The sequence below is a fragment of the Fragaria vesca genome, linkage group LG4 (genome assembly GCF_000184155.1).
Source record: "Fragaria vesca subsp. vesca linkage group LG4, FraVesHawaii_1.0, whole genome shotgun sequence".
NCBI lineage: Eukaryota > Viridiplantae > Streptophyta > Magnoliopsida > Rosales > Rosaceae > Fragaria > Fragaria vesca.
Genome location: NC_020494.1, coordinates 15300208 through 15319860, shown reverse-complemented (window position 1 = coordinate 15319860; position 19653 = coordinate 15300208). Strand labels below are relative to the sequence as shown.

At 40.3% G+C, this 19653-nt stretch overlaps 3 protein-coding genes across 3 annotated transcripts; all 3 read left to right on the top strand.

Annotated features, from left to right (window-relative positions):
* The first annotated feature begins 345 nt into the window (after positions 1 to 345).
* LOC101296286 (probable inactive serine/threonine-protein kinase lvsG-like) lies at positions 346 to 7349 on the top strand. Its single transcript, XM_004298213.1, has 16 exons — positions 346 to 459; positions 555 to 649; positions 838 to 2886; positions 2986 to 3313; positions 3393 to 3608; positions 3760 to 3832; positions 3913 to 4118; positions 4202 to 4264; positions 4391 to 4593; positions 4703 to 4814; positions 5031 to 5537; positions 5795 to 6105; positions 6206 to 6446; positions 6525 to 6598; positions 6735 to 6870; positions 6954 to 7349. The coding sequence occupies exons 1-16, from the start codon at positions 346 to 348 to the stop codon at positions 7101 to 7103; spliced, it is 4878 nt and encodes a 1625-aa protein (XP_004298261.1). The 3' UTR covers positions 7104 to 7349.
* Positions 7350 to 7983: 634 nt separating this feature from the next.
* LOC101315329 (proteasome assembly chaperone 4-like) lies at positions 7984 to 9273 on the top strand. Its single transcript, XM_004297049.1, has 5 exons — positions 7984 to 8234; positions 8435 to 8503; positions 8606 to 8678; positions 8757 to 8821; positions 9010 to 9273. Exons 1-5 carry the CDS (start codon positions 8046 to 8048, stop codon positions 9082 to 9084), a joined length of 471 nt encoding a protein of 156 aa, XP_004297097.1. The 5' UTR covers positions 7984 to 8045; the 3' UTR covers positions 9085 to 9273.
* Positions 9274 to 14600: 5327 nt separating this feature from the next.
* On the top strand, positions 14601 to 15521 carry LOC101296000. The gene is made up of 3 exons (XM_004298212.1): positions 14601 to 14659; positions 14938 to 15107; positions 15214 to 15521. Exons 1-3 carry the CDS (start codon positions 14601 to 14603, stop codon positions 15519 to 15521), a joined length of 537 nt encoding a protein of 178 aa, XP_004298260.1.
* Positions 15522 to 19653: the final 4132 nt, after the last annotated feature.

Below are 19653 nucleotides of genomic sequence, written 5' to 3'. Positions count from 1 at the left end.
GTTTCATTCTGGTCAGTATGCTTAGAGCTCAGTTCATCTCTTTCTCTGACATCAAAGTAATCCAAGCTCAAAGCGTCAAGAATGCATATTTATGTAAGAAGCTCATACTTACGTATTGGATACGATCGGATACGCGCCACGTGCTACGTAGAGATTACTAAACTTGTTGTGGTACAATTTACAAGACTGTAACTAACAAGTGTGTAGTAAAACTGAGTCTCACACCTATCGATCAAAGCCTTGTTCAAACCCGTTGAAACCAGAGAGACAATGGAAAGAACAAAATCAAGAAACCCAAAATTGAAATCTTGAAAATCCGAACAACCTCACAAAATGGCCCACCAAATGTGCTTCGACTGCCTCCAGCGCCGGGTTGAGTCCGAGTTCTCCGGCAAACTCGCCTTCATCCACGCTCTCTCCGATTCCGCTTTCCCCTTCGGCTCAAACGCCGTCGTTCAGGTCCAAGTTCCTTCCTTTATCCCTCTCTCTCATCAAAGTTGAATCCTTTTTTGGTTTTTCAGTGCTTAAATTCACTTGGGTCTTGTCTTTTGCAGTTGTCTGCTTCAAATGGAGAAGCTGCTGCTTCAGCTCCTCAGTTCTTGCTCAAGTATCTACCAAGTGATGACCAGGATTGCCTGACCAAATTTGTGTATGACCCTCTTACATTTTTCAGCTTTCTCATTTTAACTGTTCAGTTTTAGAATACTAATGTTTAAGATGATAATAGTACTACATTTTGTTTGTGCATAGTTGTGAATGAAAATATATGTCTAGTATTAGATGTTTGAGGAATTGAGGATGAGAGAACCTATTCGGATTTTTTCGTTTTCTTTTCAGTAATGAGTATAGCCTGGATGATGGTGATGTGAGTCGAGATGAGGAAGATGTCGGTTTATCAAATGGTGGCAAAGCATTGCCGCAGAGTTCAAAGTGTGATCATTCGAGTAGGTTTTCTTGCTCGAGGGTGATCAGTGCGTTGGCACCGGTTACTGAAGTTGGCTTTTCTTCAGATTCTATTGAGGAGCTTGCTTCCAGCTTTTTGTCCGGGTCTATGGAAGATCACATATTGAATTCGCTTAGTCTCTTGATTGAGGGGAAAGCTTCGGGAAGAGATAGTGTCAACTTTCTTAATTTACTTGGGGTACCATCGTTTGATGAGAATCCGTTTCCTGGCTCCTTGAGGCATCCGAATATAGCTCCCATACTTGGGATGGTTAAGACATCTGGTTATGTTGATGTAGTTCTTCCTAAAGCTCCATATACCTTGGAAAACATTCTCCATTATAGCCCTGATGCGCTAAAGTCTGATTGGCATATAAGGTTTCTAGTATATCAGTTACTCTCAGCTCTAGCTTATATTCATGGTTTAGGGGCTGCTCATGGAAACATATGTCCTTCCAGTGTAATGCTTACTGAGTCATGCTGGTCTTGGCTGTGTGTATGTGATAAGCCTGGGGTAGGATTTAATTCAAGTTCAAGAGGTAATGGGTGTACAATTACTGAGCCCGAAAAGGTAGGTTGTTCTTTACCAGGTTGTCCCTCTCAAGGTCTTTATGCTGATTTAAAGCTTTCCTCATCTATAGACTGGCAACGGGACTTTAATCAGTGGTGGAGGGGAGAGATTAGTAATTTTGAATATCTACTCATCTTGAATAGATTAGCTGGGAGAAGGTGGGGCGATCACACATTTCATACAGTGATGCCATGGGTTATAGATTTTAGTACCAAACCTGATGAGAATTCTGACACAGGGTGGCGGGATTTGAGTAAGAGTAAATGGAGGTTGGCTAAAGGTGATGAACAGTTGGACTTCACCTATTCAACATCGGAGTTCCCACATCATGTTTCTGATGAATGTCTTTCTGAATTGGCTGTCTGCAGCTATAAAGCAAGGAGGTTGCCTTTGAGTGTTCTACGTATGGCTGTGCGCTCAGTCTATGAACCTAATGAATATCCTTCTACAATGCAAAGACTCTATCAATGGACCCCTGATGAGTGCATTCCAGAGTTTTACTGCGATCCCCAAGTTTTCAGTTCACTTCATGCTGGTATGACTGACTTGGCTGTACCTTCATGGGCAGGTGGTCCTGAGGAATTCATCAAATTGCATTGTGAAGCATTAGAAAGCGATCGCGTCTCATGCCAACTTCATCACTGGATTGATATCACCTTTGGTTACAAAATGTCTGGTCAGGCAGCTGTTGCAGCAAAGAATGTAATGCTCCCTTCTTCAGAGTCCATGATGCCGAGGTCAGCAGGACGCCGTCAGCTTTTTACTGAACCTCATCCTATGCGTCGAGGTGCAATACGGAAGCCGGGTGATAGCACCAATGAGTCAGCTTCGTATCTAGGAAAAATTAATGAATTAAGGAGCGAAAGTTCTGTCCTCTCTGACACGGCTTATTTGCAAGTATTAGAAGATGCATCAGCCTTTTGCGAACATGCTATGGAATTGAGTGCCCTCTATGGGTACCATCTTGAATCTGGCAAGTACATTGCTCCTGTAGAAGAACAATCAAGTGAGAATGTTAAGAAAATTATACCTCAATCATCTGACACTAAGGAACACCAGCAGTTGCCATTACAAATTGATACAAATTATCTTCTTGAGCATATTAAGGTGGAGGATGAGGGCTCCACAGGATATCAAGAGCTATTGCTTTGGAGGCATAAATCATCTTGTTCGAAGACATTTTCTGAAGATGTTGCAAGGGACATATTTTCTATTGGTTGTCTCTTAGCAGAACTTCACTTGAGGAGGCCACTTTTCAATCCAGCGTCATTGTCCATGTACTTGGACAGCGGTCTCTTACCTGGACCAGTGCATGAACTTCCTCCTCACACCAAATTACTAGTTGAAGCATGCATTCAAAAGGATTGCATGAGGTATTAGTTCTCATTTGTCAAATATGATACAATATATTACTTAGACTTGTGAATACAAATATATCGAGCGCTTACTCTATTTGTCTGTGGTTATATTAGGAGGCCATCAGCCAAGTCTCTTTTGGAATCACCTTACTTTCCTTCTACAGTCAAGGCATCCTACTTGTTTCTTGCCCCACTCCATCTTCGGGCTAAAGATGGATCCTGCCTCCATTATGCTGCAAACTTTGCGAAGCAAGGAGTCCTCAAGGCAATGGGAATGTTTGCAGCTGAAATGTGTGCTCCTTTCTGCTTATCGCTTGTGGTGACTCCTTTGTCAGATACTGAAGCAGAATGGGCTTATACACTCTTAAAAGAATTTATTAAAAGTTTGACACCTAAAGCAGTAAAGACAATAGTCTTGCCTGCCATCCAGAGAATTTTACAGGCTAGTTTTTTAGCTTTATTTTGTTCACCTTTATGGAATTTTCTTTTGAACTTATTACTTATGGAGGTCTTTGTTTCAGACTACAGGTTATTCACATCTAAAGGTTTCTATCCTGCAAGACTCATTTGTTCAAGAGATATGGAATCGAGTTGGCAAACAAGCATTTCTCAAAACCGTACATCCTCTTGTAATATTGAACTTGAATGCTGCTGCTCATAAGAGTTCAGCTGCTGCTGCTTCCGTGCTGCTGCTTGGCTCAAGTGAAGAGCTTGGTATACCTATTACTATTCATCAGGTTAAACCTCATCCCAGAATTCGTTTGTTGTGAGTTGTGACTTGATAGAATAAACATTAAAATTTTCCATGTGTCTGTCTTAACACAGACAAACAAACACTGGAGAAATGTATTACTGTGATTATTATGCTAACCATCTTTCTTTCCCCAGACAATCCTGCCATTGATCCAATGCTTTGGGAAAGGTCTAAGTACTGATGGACTTGATGTGCTGGTTCGAATTGGTATGCTTGTTCCTTATAATCTGATACGATGTTTCCTGGAATTCATGTTCTTTTAAGCAGTTTATGTTTTCAAAATCCAGGTGGTCTGTTAGGGGAAAGCTTCATTGTCAGACAGATGCTACCGTTGCTAAAACATGTAATTCGTTCGTGCATTGACATTTCACGTATGAATAAGCCTGAGCCTGTCCACAGCTGGACCGCTTTCGCTCTTATTGATTCTTTAATGACAATAGATGGCCTGGTTGCATTCTTACCAAGGGAGGTGGTTGTAAAGGAGCTAATTGAAGTATGGATTTTGATTCTCATATAAATTTAATTTCAAAACATAGGGGGTATTTCTCTGAAATAATAGAAGCTTGTATGATGCAGGATAAAAGATGCCTGCATGTTCCGGTTCTTATGCAGACAAGTTTTGAACATAGAGTGGTTCAGGTGATGCACGGGCATGCAAACACAGTTATTTCTAAACATAACCGCTTCCCAAGTTACCCTCCATGCATCACATATTAGCCAGTTTGTTTTGATTTCCAATTATGCTAAAAGGTCTCTGTGTTTTAGGTTGCTGCCACAACCCTAATGGCTGTTTGTCAGCGTATAGGACCAGATATGACGGCATTACATGTTTTGCCACAACTAAAGGAGCTATTTGATGAGCTTGCTTTCTCACCAGAAACTGCTAATGCATCTACTTCCCCTGGCAGAAAGTCAAAGATTTTAAAGCTAAAGGATGGGGTTGTGATTGAAAGTCGTATGGACCTTGCGTGAGTGCTTTTCACCATTCATGGCACATTGTTAATTACAAACACTGGAATTTAAGTTGTACATGTTGTCTTCCTTAAATATATGTTGAACTTCCTAGGATGTCGACAGGTTGCTTCTGTATCCTCCTTTTGCGTCCCTTCTTGGGATAGAGAAGCTTCGGCAGTGTTGTGCAACATGGTTATTACTTGAGCGATATCTTTTACGATTTCATAATTGGAAGGTACTCTAGGATTATGCTCGTAACTATAATGTTTGGTATTGATGGTTTTTCTTTCACATGTATTCTCTCTCGCTTCCCTCTCAACTCCCTCCCAGCAGACGCAGATACACCTACACATACACATACACATACACAGACATATAAGCACCCAACACAATACCCTCATCTTTTGCACTTCATATTCTGAACCTGTCATGATTCAGTGGGAACACACAGGAGAATTGTCTCGAAGTGGTTCAGACACTATACTCAATAACAGAGCATACAGAAAGGGGCTCAACTCCTGAATACAGTCCTGCTAAGCTGTTGCTAAATGGGGTTGGATGGTCAATTCCGCAATCGCAAGGAACTAGAGGAGCCAAAAACTTGATGCCTCAGAAAAGGTCTGACGCAGTGCATCAGAGTCCAACCGAAATGCATGCAGCAACAGCATCAAATTATAAATATGAGCCCTGGTTTTGGTTCCCTAGTCCTGCTGCTAGCTGGGATGGGCCTGATTTTCTTGGGCGTGGTGGAGGTGTGAAAGATGAACATCCATGGAAGATCAGAGCATCTGTGATACACTCCGTCCGTGCGCATCCTGGAGCCTTAAGATATTTAGCCGTCTGCCCAGATGAATCCACGGTTTTTACTGCAGGGATTGGTGCAGGCTTCAGAGGAACTGTTCAGAAATGGGAGCTGAGTAGAATTAATTGTGTATCTGGATACTACGGCCATGAAGAGGTTTACTTATCCTAAGATTTTTTTACTTTGTTGGTTTTTTTATTTTTATTTATTTTTATTTTTTAATAATAATTATTGCTGTTGCACTTCATTTGAAAATTTTTGTACGTATAATTACTAGTATTCAGATTGAAAATTGTGTTTCTTTACGTGAAACTTTCAGGTTCTGAAGTACATGATTCAGATCTGGATTAGTTTAAGGCTTTGAATACTTAGGGTTATTCTCATGTCTATTATTTGTTTTTTGTGACTATTAGGTTGTGAACGACATTTGCGTCTTGTCGTCTAGTGGGAGAGTTGCATCCTGTGACGGAACAATACATGTCTGGAATAGCCGAACAGGGAAATTAATTTCAGTATTTTCTGAACCATCAGTGGATTCTGCACATATTGCAAGCCTCCCATCTTCTTCCTCTAGGGCTAATGTTGACCACAGTAATATGCTCAGTCCCAATACAATGTCCAGTGGAATATTGACTGGTGCATTTGATGGGAGCCTGTATACCTGTATGCATCAGACTGAGTTTGGTGAAACACTTGTTGCTGGCACTGGAAATGGTTCTTTGAGGTAGATACATAGTTTTGCTCGGTTATCCCATTACAAGCTGATGTAAATGAGAAAATGTTTGATACAGTTTGCCTTTCTAATGTTTTCCTGAATTATACAGGTTCATTGATGTTGTCGGAGGACAAAAGCTGCATCTTTGGAGGGGGGATTATCTGGAGTCAGGCTTTCCTTCTATTGTTTCTACCATATGCTCTTGTGGGTCTGACAAAATGCAACCAGATGGAGCTTCTTCACCATCTTGGATTGCAGCTGGAATGAGTTCTGGCCATTGTAGGTTATTTGATGCAAGGAGTGGAAATGTTATTTCCTCTTGGCGGGCTCATGATGGATATATTACAAAGGTATATCAAAAACGCTAGAGATTAACTTTGCTTCCGCTTTGAAGTACTCAGATACTGATATAACATATATTTGTGTAGTTGGCTGCACCGGAAGACCATTTGGTTTTGTCCAGCTCTCTTGACAAGACTCTAAGGATTTGGGACTTGAGGAGGTATCTGCAGAATTTTCTTTACAATAATAGCTTATTTGTTGATATGACATTTTGATCGTACTGTCCTATTATCTGTCATCCCAGAAATGCTATTGCGTAATCACGCTCTCATTAAACTTATGAATGCCTTGTGCAGGAATGTGCCATCTCAGCCCACAATTCTTAGAGGTCATACTGATGGTATATCTGCTTTCTCTGTATGGGGCCAAGATATTATTTCAATTGCCAGAAACAAAATTGGACTCTCTTCTTTATCTATATCCCCTGATGATGTAAACAACAGCAAACTCATCACCATTTATTTTCAAATATTATTCTTATTATCACTTGCAACCACTGACTTCCATTTCGACAGGATGGACAGCACGCCGTTACATGTCAAAAGCTCTACATGGCAGATCACGGAGCAAGAAACTTCTCAGTGTTATCAAGTATAAGCATTTTACCCTTCTCAAGATTGTTCCTGGTTGGGACAGAAGATGGTTACTTAAAATTATGTTGTTAATCCCACTTTGCCAAAGTGGCCTTTGATAATTGATAGTATTAGAAACTACACTGTAAATTCTGTATCGATTGTGTTGATTGATTTGATTCATTCTCCTAGGTTTGAATGAAGGGGTGAGGGAGTCTAGAATACTAGATACACATTGTAAATTTGTAATTCATCATACTGTAATTACTAACCTGGAAGCCATTCTTTTATGTAAACTTCTGCAAAGCAAGTTTTACAAATCTTGTATAGTTTTAATTCATTGGTACTTCTCTTTCAATCCTGATTTACGGCCTCTTTTATGCATCCTACCCGCTAAGAGTATAAACACATTTCTATGAACTTTGGTTTCATTTTTAGGCTAACATTTTGGGTGAGCGTATAACTAACATTGTATAGGTCACGAGATCGGTATGTTAGGGATAAAAGAACCAACATTCTGGCCAACAAGCATTACCTCTCCCTGAAAAGGAGGTGATCCAGCCTGCACCTTCTAGTACGGCTACATTGTTACCACTTCAGTCACTAGCCTTGCCTTCTGCATCCCCTCTCCTTGCGCTTAAGGTAACGCCTTCAGGCATGACCAGCTCTCATAGTGTGATGGGAGGTTTGTACAAGGCCTGAGAACAAATTCACTGCCGTTAACCGTGCCTTGTTGGTTAGCTAGTGGCATAACTAACAGTTATGCCACTACGTAAGTCACGACATCGGTGTGTAGTATAGGGGATTAGAAAAAACTAACAATGTGATGTCAATTAGTCGTGCTTTATTGGTTAGTTAGTGACATAACTATCGGTCTACCATTATGTAAGTCACGGCATCGGTGTGTTGTCTAAGAAATTAAAAAAACTTAGCTGGTAGGGATTGAAAAGTAAAACGACGCAAAACGACGTCGTTCTCTGAGTCAAGAGCAAAAGGATCCCTTAAACCCTCGTTTTGGGTTCGTCTCTGTAAACTATGGCTAGCGGAGACTCGGACCTGGGTGCTCTAACCCAAGCTTTAAGCGCTTCCCATATGTCCAAAGAGAAGCAACCCAGCTACAGCAACGGAGACGCCGACGCTGGTGGCGTGCAAGTCACGTGCTTCACTGAGGTCGTCCATGATTCCACTACCCTCCACTTCCAAATCATCCGCCTTCCAAAGCAGGTCTGTTCTTCTTCTTCACATCGAAATTGAACTACCCAAGTCAAGTTTTGGCAATATAGATGATCAAGTTGTTGACTTTATTGACCAAGAGTTGCTACTTGCTAAGCTAATGTGTGATGTAAGTTTTGGGTTAGGAAATAATGTAGGAAATTGTGTGGTCATGGATAGATATTTGAGTTGGGTTGTGTTTTTGAGTGTAGATATATGCATGGATTGGTTGCAACTCTGGAAAATTGGGGCATTTGTATGCAGCAGCACCCACTCGACCTGTAAGTTGGTAATTTTGTCACATTTTTTACCGTTTAGGACTGAAAGTTTTACTGTGAGAGATTAGTGATCATTGTCTTGTTGATTGGTGACCTGCACAACAGAGTACCGTGAGTGTTACATCCATAGTTGGTGGGAGTTCTGATAATACAGGGTCGGGCATTGCTCGGAGATTGGGTGAGTTTTTGAACTTTCTTAAGATATAGTCCTGTTTGGTTTACAAAGGGCCTGACATTGGGAATTGTTTTATCGCAGTGTCGAGGACTGGACTAAACATAATTCTGGCTTGCAACATTCCTAAGAATAATCCCATGGTTGAGGTTTGTGCCCTCAGCCTTTTCTATTTATCTATTTCAACTCTCAGCAACACATTTGAGCATGAGACTATTTGATGTGTGTTTTACATACTCATCTGCATATATGCAAGACTGGACTATGTAAGTATGTATGGTACGCTTTGCAGTATTTGTTTCACTGATCAGATTTCCCCTTCTTTTTGGGAGTTCAGTTGGATGCTGAAAAATTGTTGGTTCAGAAGCTTCTCAGTCTTGGATACATAAGGCCAAAATCACAAGGATTGTAAACCTGTGCGGATACTATTGTAAACCGACTATTTGCAGACTAATGTTATCTTTGAACAAGCGCTAGTTAGGGGTATGAGACCGATGATCAATTTTTTGTTGCTATTTGAAAAGTATTTCAGCCAAATAGTATGGCATTGTGATATCTAACAGGAATGCAATTATGCAATCATGCACCTAGTTTTTGCAATATCTGGTGATTTGGTTCTGAAGTCTTAGATTCTTATCTTGATTGCAAGGTATTGAGAAAGCAAGCGAACTTGTGCGAGATTTTGGTCATTTGTGATTGGATTCTGTTTGTTTGGGATTTGTCCCGTTGCAAACTACTCAGGAAAGCAAGTAACATTTAATTGTTTGAAAATATATTAGGCCAAATGTCTACTTGTTTTGTACTGTTTTCATATCTAAGAGAGTTGACAGGTGAAATTTTCATTTACCGATTGCGGTTCATCGTCTGTTTTTGAGTTATGCTATTACCCCCCATCAAGGGATTTGCTGTCAAAACACAGAGAATTCGTATATGTCATGTTTGGCCCAAGCTGAACAATAATACTTCATGTTGAACCCGGTAAAATACTTGGCAGTCAAGAAAGCTTACTAAGCCAAATTTTTCCAAGACAATGGCTCTACACTCCTATATTTAATACATGGACTCGCTAACCCATAAATAGGTTCAAACCCTTCATTGATTGTTTCAACCTCGAGAGTACTAATTCTTGTTGAGTTGTTGCCACCATTGGTCTTACCTTTTGAAAGCTTGAAAGCCCTCGGAAACTAGTTAAAGGTAATCCAGGGTTCAAGCTTATAGAACCCCTCTGCAAACCCAAGTCTGATTCCTTCTGTCTGTATCACAGAAAACTGAGAGGTCAACTCTATTTCAATGTCTATCCTGGACTCCAACAGAGATGGTAAGAGACTCTCTCTTGGAGGATATTCTAGCTACTCTTAAAATCATAGATGCCTATTGCGTAACATATATATATATATATATATATATATATATATATATATATATATATATATATGCCTTATTGTGTTGTCAATGTTCAGAGGCAGGGGTTTGGAGATCATTCTCAGATTCACGGCCGAGTCACTTCATTAAACCATTACATTCATTCTCATTACTAACGGAGGATTCAATGGCTAACACAACTGGTAAGCTCGAGTTTGAGAACTTCGAAGCTGGAGGATACCAATGGTAATATCATAGATTCTCATGCCAAATTGTCAGACTTGATTTTGAATAATTGATCACTTAGTTAGGATTCAGATTGACATTCCTCAACATTTAAATAAGAGAATACATTCGCGTTGGTGTTATATTCTTGGGGGTATCACTTTATCTTATATATTTCTATATGCAGTAATGTATCAACTAGTCTATTCTCTGAATCCTTGTACACAGGAAGCTTGTTCTCTACCCAAATTGACACAAGAAGAAGAACGTGGAACATCACATCTCTCTTTACTTGGTAATGGCTGGAGAGAACTCACTCCAGCCTGGTTGGGATGTATATGTGGATTTCAGGTTGTTTTTGCTTGATCAGAACAACGGCAAGTACTTGGTTCTTGAAGGTAGTAGTTATATGACTTATATCTATATATGATCTCTACGAGTCTACACAACTATTTTTTTAATATTCCATCTAAGATGCAAAACGCATACTTCCTAATTTCTTTTTCTCATGTTGCATTATTGATTAGATGCTTTTACGAACTTTTGCTTTCGTCATGAGATGCCTGGTGCAGCCGGTTTTGATAAGCTCTTAATGATTTTACTGATGCCTCCAATGGATATCTTGTTGATGATACTTGTGTCTTTGGAGCTGAAGTCTTTGTTTGTAAAGAAACAAGACCACCCAAAGTGTGTCATTCAATCATAAAGCCTACCTCCGAAACATACAAGCATGTTTGGAAGATTCAGAACCTTTCTAAAATTGGTGATGATACATACTCTGAAGAGCCATTCACCGCTGGAGGGCGCAAGTGGTATTCTAACAAACATTTTATCCATACATCTTTATACTTACAAGATCACAGCTATTCTTTAGTGATACGTTTTAAGCCTTTAATCCGGCCCTAACAGACACAGAACAACAACACTTTTTTTTTTTTGAAAGAAACAACGACACTTCTAAGAATGCGAGCATTGTGAAATGATTTAGATTTCTATGCCATCTAGGCATCTAAGAAATTGATCTATGTAATTGAGAGGTATAGGTAATCATAAGTTGTTATTCATGTACGTGTTGGTTGTTGCAAGATAATACAGCTCCACCCCGGGGGATTCAACAATGGAATTGGTACAGTACTCATGTTAGTATCTATTTGGAATTGGCTGAACCCATCACAATATCTACTGACTTTACCATACGCATTCTGGATCAAATCCATTCGAGGCATCATTCGCGAACTTGTACGTAAAGATTGGTTACTTCTCATATGTAATGGTTTATACTGCATGTATTGTAGTTAATATGAGCTCCATTATTTTTCATCATTAATATTATTTTTCGGCTGGTAGTTCATCATTGCTTCATTGCCTTCGAATCTCGGGGTCCAGATGAATTCATTACACTGGAAAATTTCAGAGCAGCAGACAAGGGGTTTGTGAATTGTAAGGAAGGATACTTGCATAATAGAGGTAGAGATTACCATCAATGGAATTGCAATGGTACCATGCGCCGAAGGTGGTAAAATCACTATCAAGAAGGCAAGAAGGAAGATGTGACTATCAATGGTTCAGGCCTTATGCGGAAAGAGCACCTCTCGTGCGGTCCATTGTCAATAACTGGCTCCTGCATAGTTGTCTTATGGTGTCACTAGTTGTCTTAGTAATTGCACTCGTACTAAAACATTTGAATACGAACTGGTCAGTGCTGATGCAAACTTCTTTGACCAATTAACGGTATAGCATATCAATGGAGTGATAGATGTTTTGATCAGTGTACAGAACTACAGATACAATGCTTGCATTTGATCTCCTTCTCTTTCACACAAATTCCCAAATTCGATCTAGACAGATCTCTTGATTAGCATTTGGTACTTCTGACCGAAAAGCTTGATTGTCCTTATTGTTTTTCCTCTTTTCTCCACCATAAGTACTCTACCAGAAACTGGTAATACTCTCTTAGGCTTATCCAATGGAAGGAGTTGGCACCAACATCTACGCCGAGAGCTCCATTTGCCAAATTCTAATGTAAAAATCCTAGCATGGGATTTGGATGGATAATAGAAATAAATAATCTCGATCATTGGCGGAAAGAAAACAAATCAAGAAAATATAGCTAGTTAGAGCACATATGCCCCAACCAACAGTACACGTTCTACATATTCTGAGGGACTTATTGACTATTGAGGGATAGAAATCTAGGAAGCAAGTACTAAGCACTTTGCACTTGAAATCCAAGGACTCCTCGGCGACTTTAACTTGATACTCAAATGTTGTGACAGCAACTTCCACCCTCTCATCAGTACGGCTTCTGGCACGGACTGAAGCAAGTCCAAATTGTTGCCCGTCTATATGAAAAAGACGATGTTCTTGATATGAATCACCAGGTTCAAGAGCCCTTGGCAGCCTGGGCGGCACATGTTCTACTGGATTCAAATAATCACTGTCAGGCGACAAGACAAAGACTTGTAAATTTGGTGTAAAATACTTAGGTTCATAGGAGAACATTAGGAAACCATGACCATCATCCAACTTGACAAACAGTTTTGTTTCCCTTGCCACCACTGGGAATGGTCCTCTACATCCAAGTTCATCTCTGTCCAGCCTTCTCCAGGGAGGCTCGTATCGAACCGCAAAACTGCGGGATTATTTACACCCCAATATAAGATGTTGGTGCCTGCAACTGCATAACTGTAGTAGGGACTAGGACTGTGGAGATAATCAATTGGAGGAGGCATAAGAGGCAACCAATTCAATTCTCCTTCTCGGTCTCCCTCGTCCAAGACCTCCAAAACTTGCAGCAGCCATAGCCATTGTCATAGCAGCTTGGCCCGAAACGATAGAGCTTGCCTTCCAACTCAACCAGGAAAGGACTGCTCTTAATCATTGGCAACTGCGTGAATGCTCTTCTCGGATCTACTTTCACATGATGATCTGCAACCCTAGTCTCAAACCCACAAACGTGGCTTAGATTCCGGTCTTGCTGGCCGCCGGAGAAAACAATCTTGGACCCGCCGATGATGGTGGAACTCACACCGTAAGCGACACTGTCGCTCGGACCCCTTCTGATTGCAACTTGCTCTAGCTTCAGTCTCTTCTTCTCCTCCAGTTCCTTTAGCTCTAGTCTCTTCTTCATCTTCCTCTCGTCTTCCTCTTCATCCAACTCCAAATCAAAGTCGTAGTCAGGATCATAAGATAAATCAATATCCCTAGTTCGACTTCCTTCACTATCTAAGACATGGCTCATTCTGATGGCTTGAATAGTATGATTTATTTTAGAATCATTCACCTGGAAACATAGATATAGGGACTTATTGTTCAAGCTTTCATAATTCTAAGCCACTGTGCTTTTGTCCTCCTCCGCCAGTAGAATATTTTCCACCAATACCTTGTTTAAGCATCATCCAGATGCCATGCCTCCCCATTGCCGCCGACGCCCCTCGCAGCATCCCTAATCCTAGCTAGGGTTTAGGAAACGTACTCACAAGTCACAACCGTTTTATAACAAACATTTTTTTATCAGAAAAACAAATCAAAAAAAAAAAGAAAAAGAATTCTCATTAATGAGAGGATGGAGGATCTCCTAACTCTATCGTGATTCTAAGATAATTTATTTGTGATTCTCCTTTTATAAAAACACATATACATGAACTCGTTTTAGGGTTTGCTCTTTTTAGGGTGTGGAATTCAGTTCAAACCTTCGACCCTTTTGGAGTTCTAGCTTGATCGTTTCTTTGCCATGGCTGTCGTAGAAGATGCAGGTAAACATGCTTTCTCAAGGAGAGTACGTAACTAAGGGTGAACGCTACGGACTTAAATTCCATACATATATATAGTCGGGATTAGAGGCAAACGTCCACACACTCTTAAGGTGCGGACATGCCTCCGTTCTCCACTGTACGGCTCCGACGACGCGGCCCCTCCACCCCAGCGGCCTCCAGCAGCGTCCCCGATCACCTTTTCTCCCCGGCGAGTCTGCCGAATTCCAGTTTTCCGGCGAGATCGATTTTGTTTGAAGTTTTAGGTGATCTAGCCAGAAAACTAGAATTCGGCGGACTCGCCGAGGAGGGAAAGTGATCGGGGACACTGCTGGAGGCCGCTAGGGAGGAGGCACGCCATCGTCGGAGCCGTACGAAAGAGAACGGAGGGACGTCCGCACTTTAAGGACTGTGCGGACGTCCTCTTTAGATCCTCTCCGTATATATATATATATACACACACATGACTAATTATCAATACTTTAATTTGTATTTAGATGCAGCTGGGGTTATGAGATCGTTTTCAGAGTCAACACCATTTAGTTACATTCTAAAGGTAGAGTCGTTTTCATTGCTCGTCGGTGATGCAATGGCGGAGACAAATGTTCAATACGAATCAGGGATCTTCGGAGCCGGAGGATACAGTTGGTAGGTATATATCTATATGTAACTTCTATCAATTTTTGTACTATCTTTACAACACCACATCAATCTTCTCTCTTTAATTATCACAATACTATGATATACAATATATTCATAAGAAGTTAGCTAGGTACTTGACGAATCAAATCGTTGATAAGTGGTCGGAACTCGTGGCGAATAATGCTAGATGAATCACCTTAATTTTTAGATGAGATATTCCATAGTTTGATCCATGGTACCGTGTGTATTTGACTAATTCCTTTTTATATGCTTGTGGCACAAAGGAAACTTGTGTTCTACCCAAATGGAAACAAGAAGAAGAATGTCAAAGACCACATCTCTCTCTACTTGGTAAAGGCGGTGGAGAATTCACTCCAGCCTGGTGAGGAAGTATATGTTGATTTCAGGTTATTTTTGCTTGATCAGATTAAAAACAAGTACTTGGTTATTGAAGGTATGTATGTATACTTCATTACATATATATGTTAGATTTCATGACGCAAAAGTGTATACTTATGTCAAATTATTAATTTATTATCTTTCTGAGTTGCAATTCTCAGATGGTTTCAAAAGGAACTTTTGCTTTCTAGGCGAGACGTCTGGCGCAGTCGGTTTTGATAAACTTGTCTCTCTAAAGGACTTTACTGATGCCTCCAATGGATATCTAATTTTTGGAGCTGAGGTCTTTGTTTGTAATGGAACAAGACGCGTACCCCCAGCAGATTGTCTATCAACATGCAAGACTATCTCAAAGAAGTACAAGCATACTTGGAAGGTTGCAAACTTTTCCCACTTAGCTGCTCAGTACTATGAAAAACGATTCACTGCTGGAGGCCATCACTGGTACATACTTGCTATTAATCAATAACCATCTTTCTCATTTATTTTTTGTGTGGACAATGCAATTTACTTCTCTTATACTGTTATTTAGTTAGTGTAGAAACTGAATTTCATTGAATTGAAAAGTTTTACAATCGCTGGATATATACAGATCCTATAGCTAGTATTTTAGGAATAGTTACAACTAAGGTAAGTAATCAATACATATCACAATTGGTGATTCTATAGAGAAATTAGGCGCTTGATTTGGGGAGAATCCATATCAGCTTTAATCACAACAATCCCCCAAGTTTGAGACACAAGACAGAATGACGATATTTGTGGAGAGGCTTGGTGAGTAGGTCAGCTAGCTGGTCAACAGACGGAATGTAACAAACACAGTGACTACCAAGAGCAACTTTTCACGAACAAAATGGTAGTCAAGTTCTATGTGCTTAGTACGGGCATGGAAAACCGGGTTAGAGGCCATATAGGTTGCACTGAGATTATCACAGTGAAGCATAATAGGAAGAGCTAAGTGCACACCAAGTTCATATAATAAATGGCCTAACTAGGTTGTTTCAGCAGAGGCATAAGCAAGAGAGCCATACTCTGCTTCAGCACTAGAACGTGCTACTGTGGGTTGCTTCTTAGAACACCATGAGATGAGATTGGAACCAAGATACACCAAATAACCAGAGGTAGAGCGGTGTGAATCCGGACAGCCGGCCCAATCGGCATCTGAGTAAGCCGATAGTGTAATTGGGTGATGTTGAGGTCGAAATGAAAGACCATGGTCCAAGGTACCTTTGACATAACGTAAAATACGTTTGACAACAACAAGGTGAGTGGTCTGAGGTTGACTCATAAATTGGGCAACTGAGTTGATTGCGAAAGAGATGTCCGGTCGTGTAATAGTTAGGTATTGGAGAGACCCAACCATTTCACGAAAGAGTGTCGGATTGTCAAGGAGCTCGCCATTAGTAGCCATTAGAGGAGGTTTTGCAGCCAAAGGTGTGTTCATCGGTTGACTGAGGAGAAGATCAAACTTGTGAAGGATGTCATGAGCATATTTGAGTTGGTCAATGTGAAGACCATGAGAAGTGGAAGTCACCTGCAAGCCAAGAAAATAATGGAGAGAACCAAGGTCTTTTATATCAAAGCCACGGCCGAGAGCATGAATGAAACTCTCAACAATACGGTCATTGCTACTAGTGACGACTATGTCATCAACATAAAGAAGCATGTATATGGTGTGTCGCCCGTAGTGAAATATGAAGAGAGAGTGATCTGCCTTACTTTGAATAAATCCAGCGGATAAAAGGAAGGCACTGATGCGATTGAACCAGGCTCGTGGAGCTTTCTTGAGGCCGTAGAGAGATCGGTGAAGTTTACAGACATAAGAAGGATGTTTAGGGTCAACAAACCTAGGAGGCTGCGTCATATAGACATCTTCATTGAGAAAGCCTTGGAGGAAGGCGTTCTTGACATCTAGTCGACGAAGAGTCCAGCCTTTAGACACAGCAATGGCAAGAACTGTGAGAATGGTCGCAGGTTTAATGACCAGGCTGAAGGTTTCTTGATAATCAATTCCATGTCTCTGATGGAATCCTTTGGCAACCAGTCGAGCTTTATAACGATCAATTGAGCCATCTGGAAGATGTTTTATCCGGAAAACCCACTTGCATCCAACAGTGTTTTGTGTAGACCAGATGAGATGCTTTAATAGTTAGTGAAGGTTTTGATCAAGAAAAAAAAAAAAAACGAAATGTATGTGTCTTTAAGTTCTGATATTCTCACATTACATATATGTTCTCCGATACACGAACCCAAATTATGTTCTCAGAGTTAACATTTGTTAAAAGTTCTATTCATACGCTCTTTTGTATTGCTTGTTGCAGGAGGATAAAACTATATCCTGATGTAATGGGTGCTCGTCTCGGGCTTTATTTGGGACTAGCTGATCCAGAAAAACTTCCTCATGGCACCAAAATATCAACCAATTTCACACTGCGCATTCTAGATCAGTTACATGGAAACCATTATAGTCGCAATAGTGCGTAAGCTTTGGTCAGCTATTTTCTTTCAATACTGCAAAAGTAATATTACGTACACAGTGACCTCAAGAATAAAATCATTTCTCGCTACTTGTAGGTGTAGGTCATATAGTTATGAGCGGCACTGGCCCTGATTGGGGTTGGACTCAATTCATCACACTGGGAGCTTTCAGACGGGAAGCCAACGGGTATTTGAGATCGGACACTTTCTTTGTGGAGGCAGAGTTCACGGTAGCCAGAACTGCTACGGTACTAAATACCTTGGGCAAAAATGATACTGACATTCAGGAAGGTGGTAATGACTTCGCCCAAAGATTTTCAAAAGGATCACACATTTTGTCGGTAAAGAAAACTATTATGAAGAAAAGCAGTACTGTCAAGCAGCTTATCGGTTGGTTGTCGGGTCATTAGTATCTCAAAATACACTGATGTCTGATAATATTCGGTAAGCATCAGATTCAGATGTTAATAGTTGTTGTCATGATTGAGATTTTATATTGCTAAAAAGGTTTCAACATTGTTGGATCTTAATGATGATCATGATTTGCTGTTAGTTGGGTATTATGTTCAAATCTTGGAATTTTCGACGTACATATCTCATACATACATTTACAAATATTATAAGTTTGTTCGTTAATTATGATAACATGCATGGTATTTCTTATGTGATTTTATTAAGGGAATTTATATATGATCTAAGATCGACCTTATTACAAGTTTGAGAAAACAAACTTACAATGTTGTACAGTAATATATGCTTCTGGCCTAGATCAATCGATTCAATCCCATGCAACCAACCTACAGTAATCAATCTTGGTTTAATAAATTGTATGTAAATGGTGTAAAATGAATGAGTAACTTTAATGATGAATAAGCACAACCTCAGCGAGATGTCGCCCGTGGCCTCTGAACTATCTACACTCAAATTGAGCCTTCAGTACTCTGATTTGTCATCCCTTCTGCTGGCTCGGTAAAGGTCCTAGAGGGGGGTGAATAGGCATTTTTTGAATTTTTGTTTACTTCTGTATCCGAGGATAGCAAAGATTTGTGCTATCCCAGATTCACAGGATACGAGTTTGCAGAAAGTAAATTGCAGCAAATAAAGAAACAACACAATGATGTTTTTTACTCGCAGAAACCCTGAATACAGGGAGAAAAACTACGTGTCTCTAACTCTTGAGAGACAAAACTTTCCACTAAGTTGAAGTAACTTCTTACAAGAATAATAGTTCTAGTGATACACTACCACAGTACTATCCTTCCTAGTCCCGAACTAGTCTAGACCTATTCCCTCTCTTGTTTCTAAGCTCTTACAACATGGAACACTTTTAGAAGCCTTGTTCGTGAATTCAGCTAACCACTAGCTGATTCAACCTTGAACGCTTTTTGGGTTGGTTGCACTACACATCCCTTATGGTATGCAACATGATATGAGTTGATGAAAGAAGTTTTGAGTTCAATCTCTAAGGTTTACAGTCACGAAGAAGACTTAGAGCAGCATGAACAATGCAAGCTAAAACTAGACTCAACAAATAAAACGCAATAAGGCAGTTTTCAACAACCATTGAGCAAAGCCAAAGCTATAAGTATATATATATAGGCAGACAAGCTAGGCATCAAAGATGATGCAAGCTGACCTCAACATGTTTCAGAAAGGTTTGGACAGAAGTGTTTGGTTCCCATATTGAAAGTGATGTAACCAAATGGAGAGTTGACACAAGCAACCTCAATAAGACAAAGATACATTTCCTAAAACATGAACGATTCAAAACAGGGAGCAAAGAGGTTTCAAACCCTCTTACTCAGTCCATTAGTGGACCTTGACACAGCCGATAGCGACTGGTCTTTGAATCACACAAGGACCAGCTCTGCATAGGATAACGTATCATAAAATCCTAGCTGGAGCCTTGAGCAGCAAACCATTTGGTCACGGGTTGGCATAACAAAAGATCTCAACCCTTAGACTGGTTTGAGCGCCAAGACACTTCCCACAAACTCAGTTGTCCATTTGAAATTGAAAGACCTATTAAACTAATATAACAGACTTTGAAACTCAGGACAGCAACAGACTCAGTACTAGGATAGCAAGCGAATTGCTGCTAACCTCTGTGAGAAACAGTGATA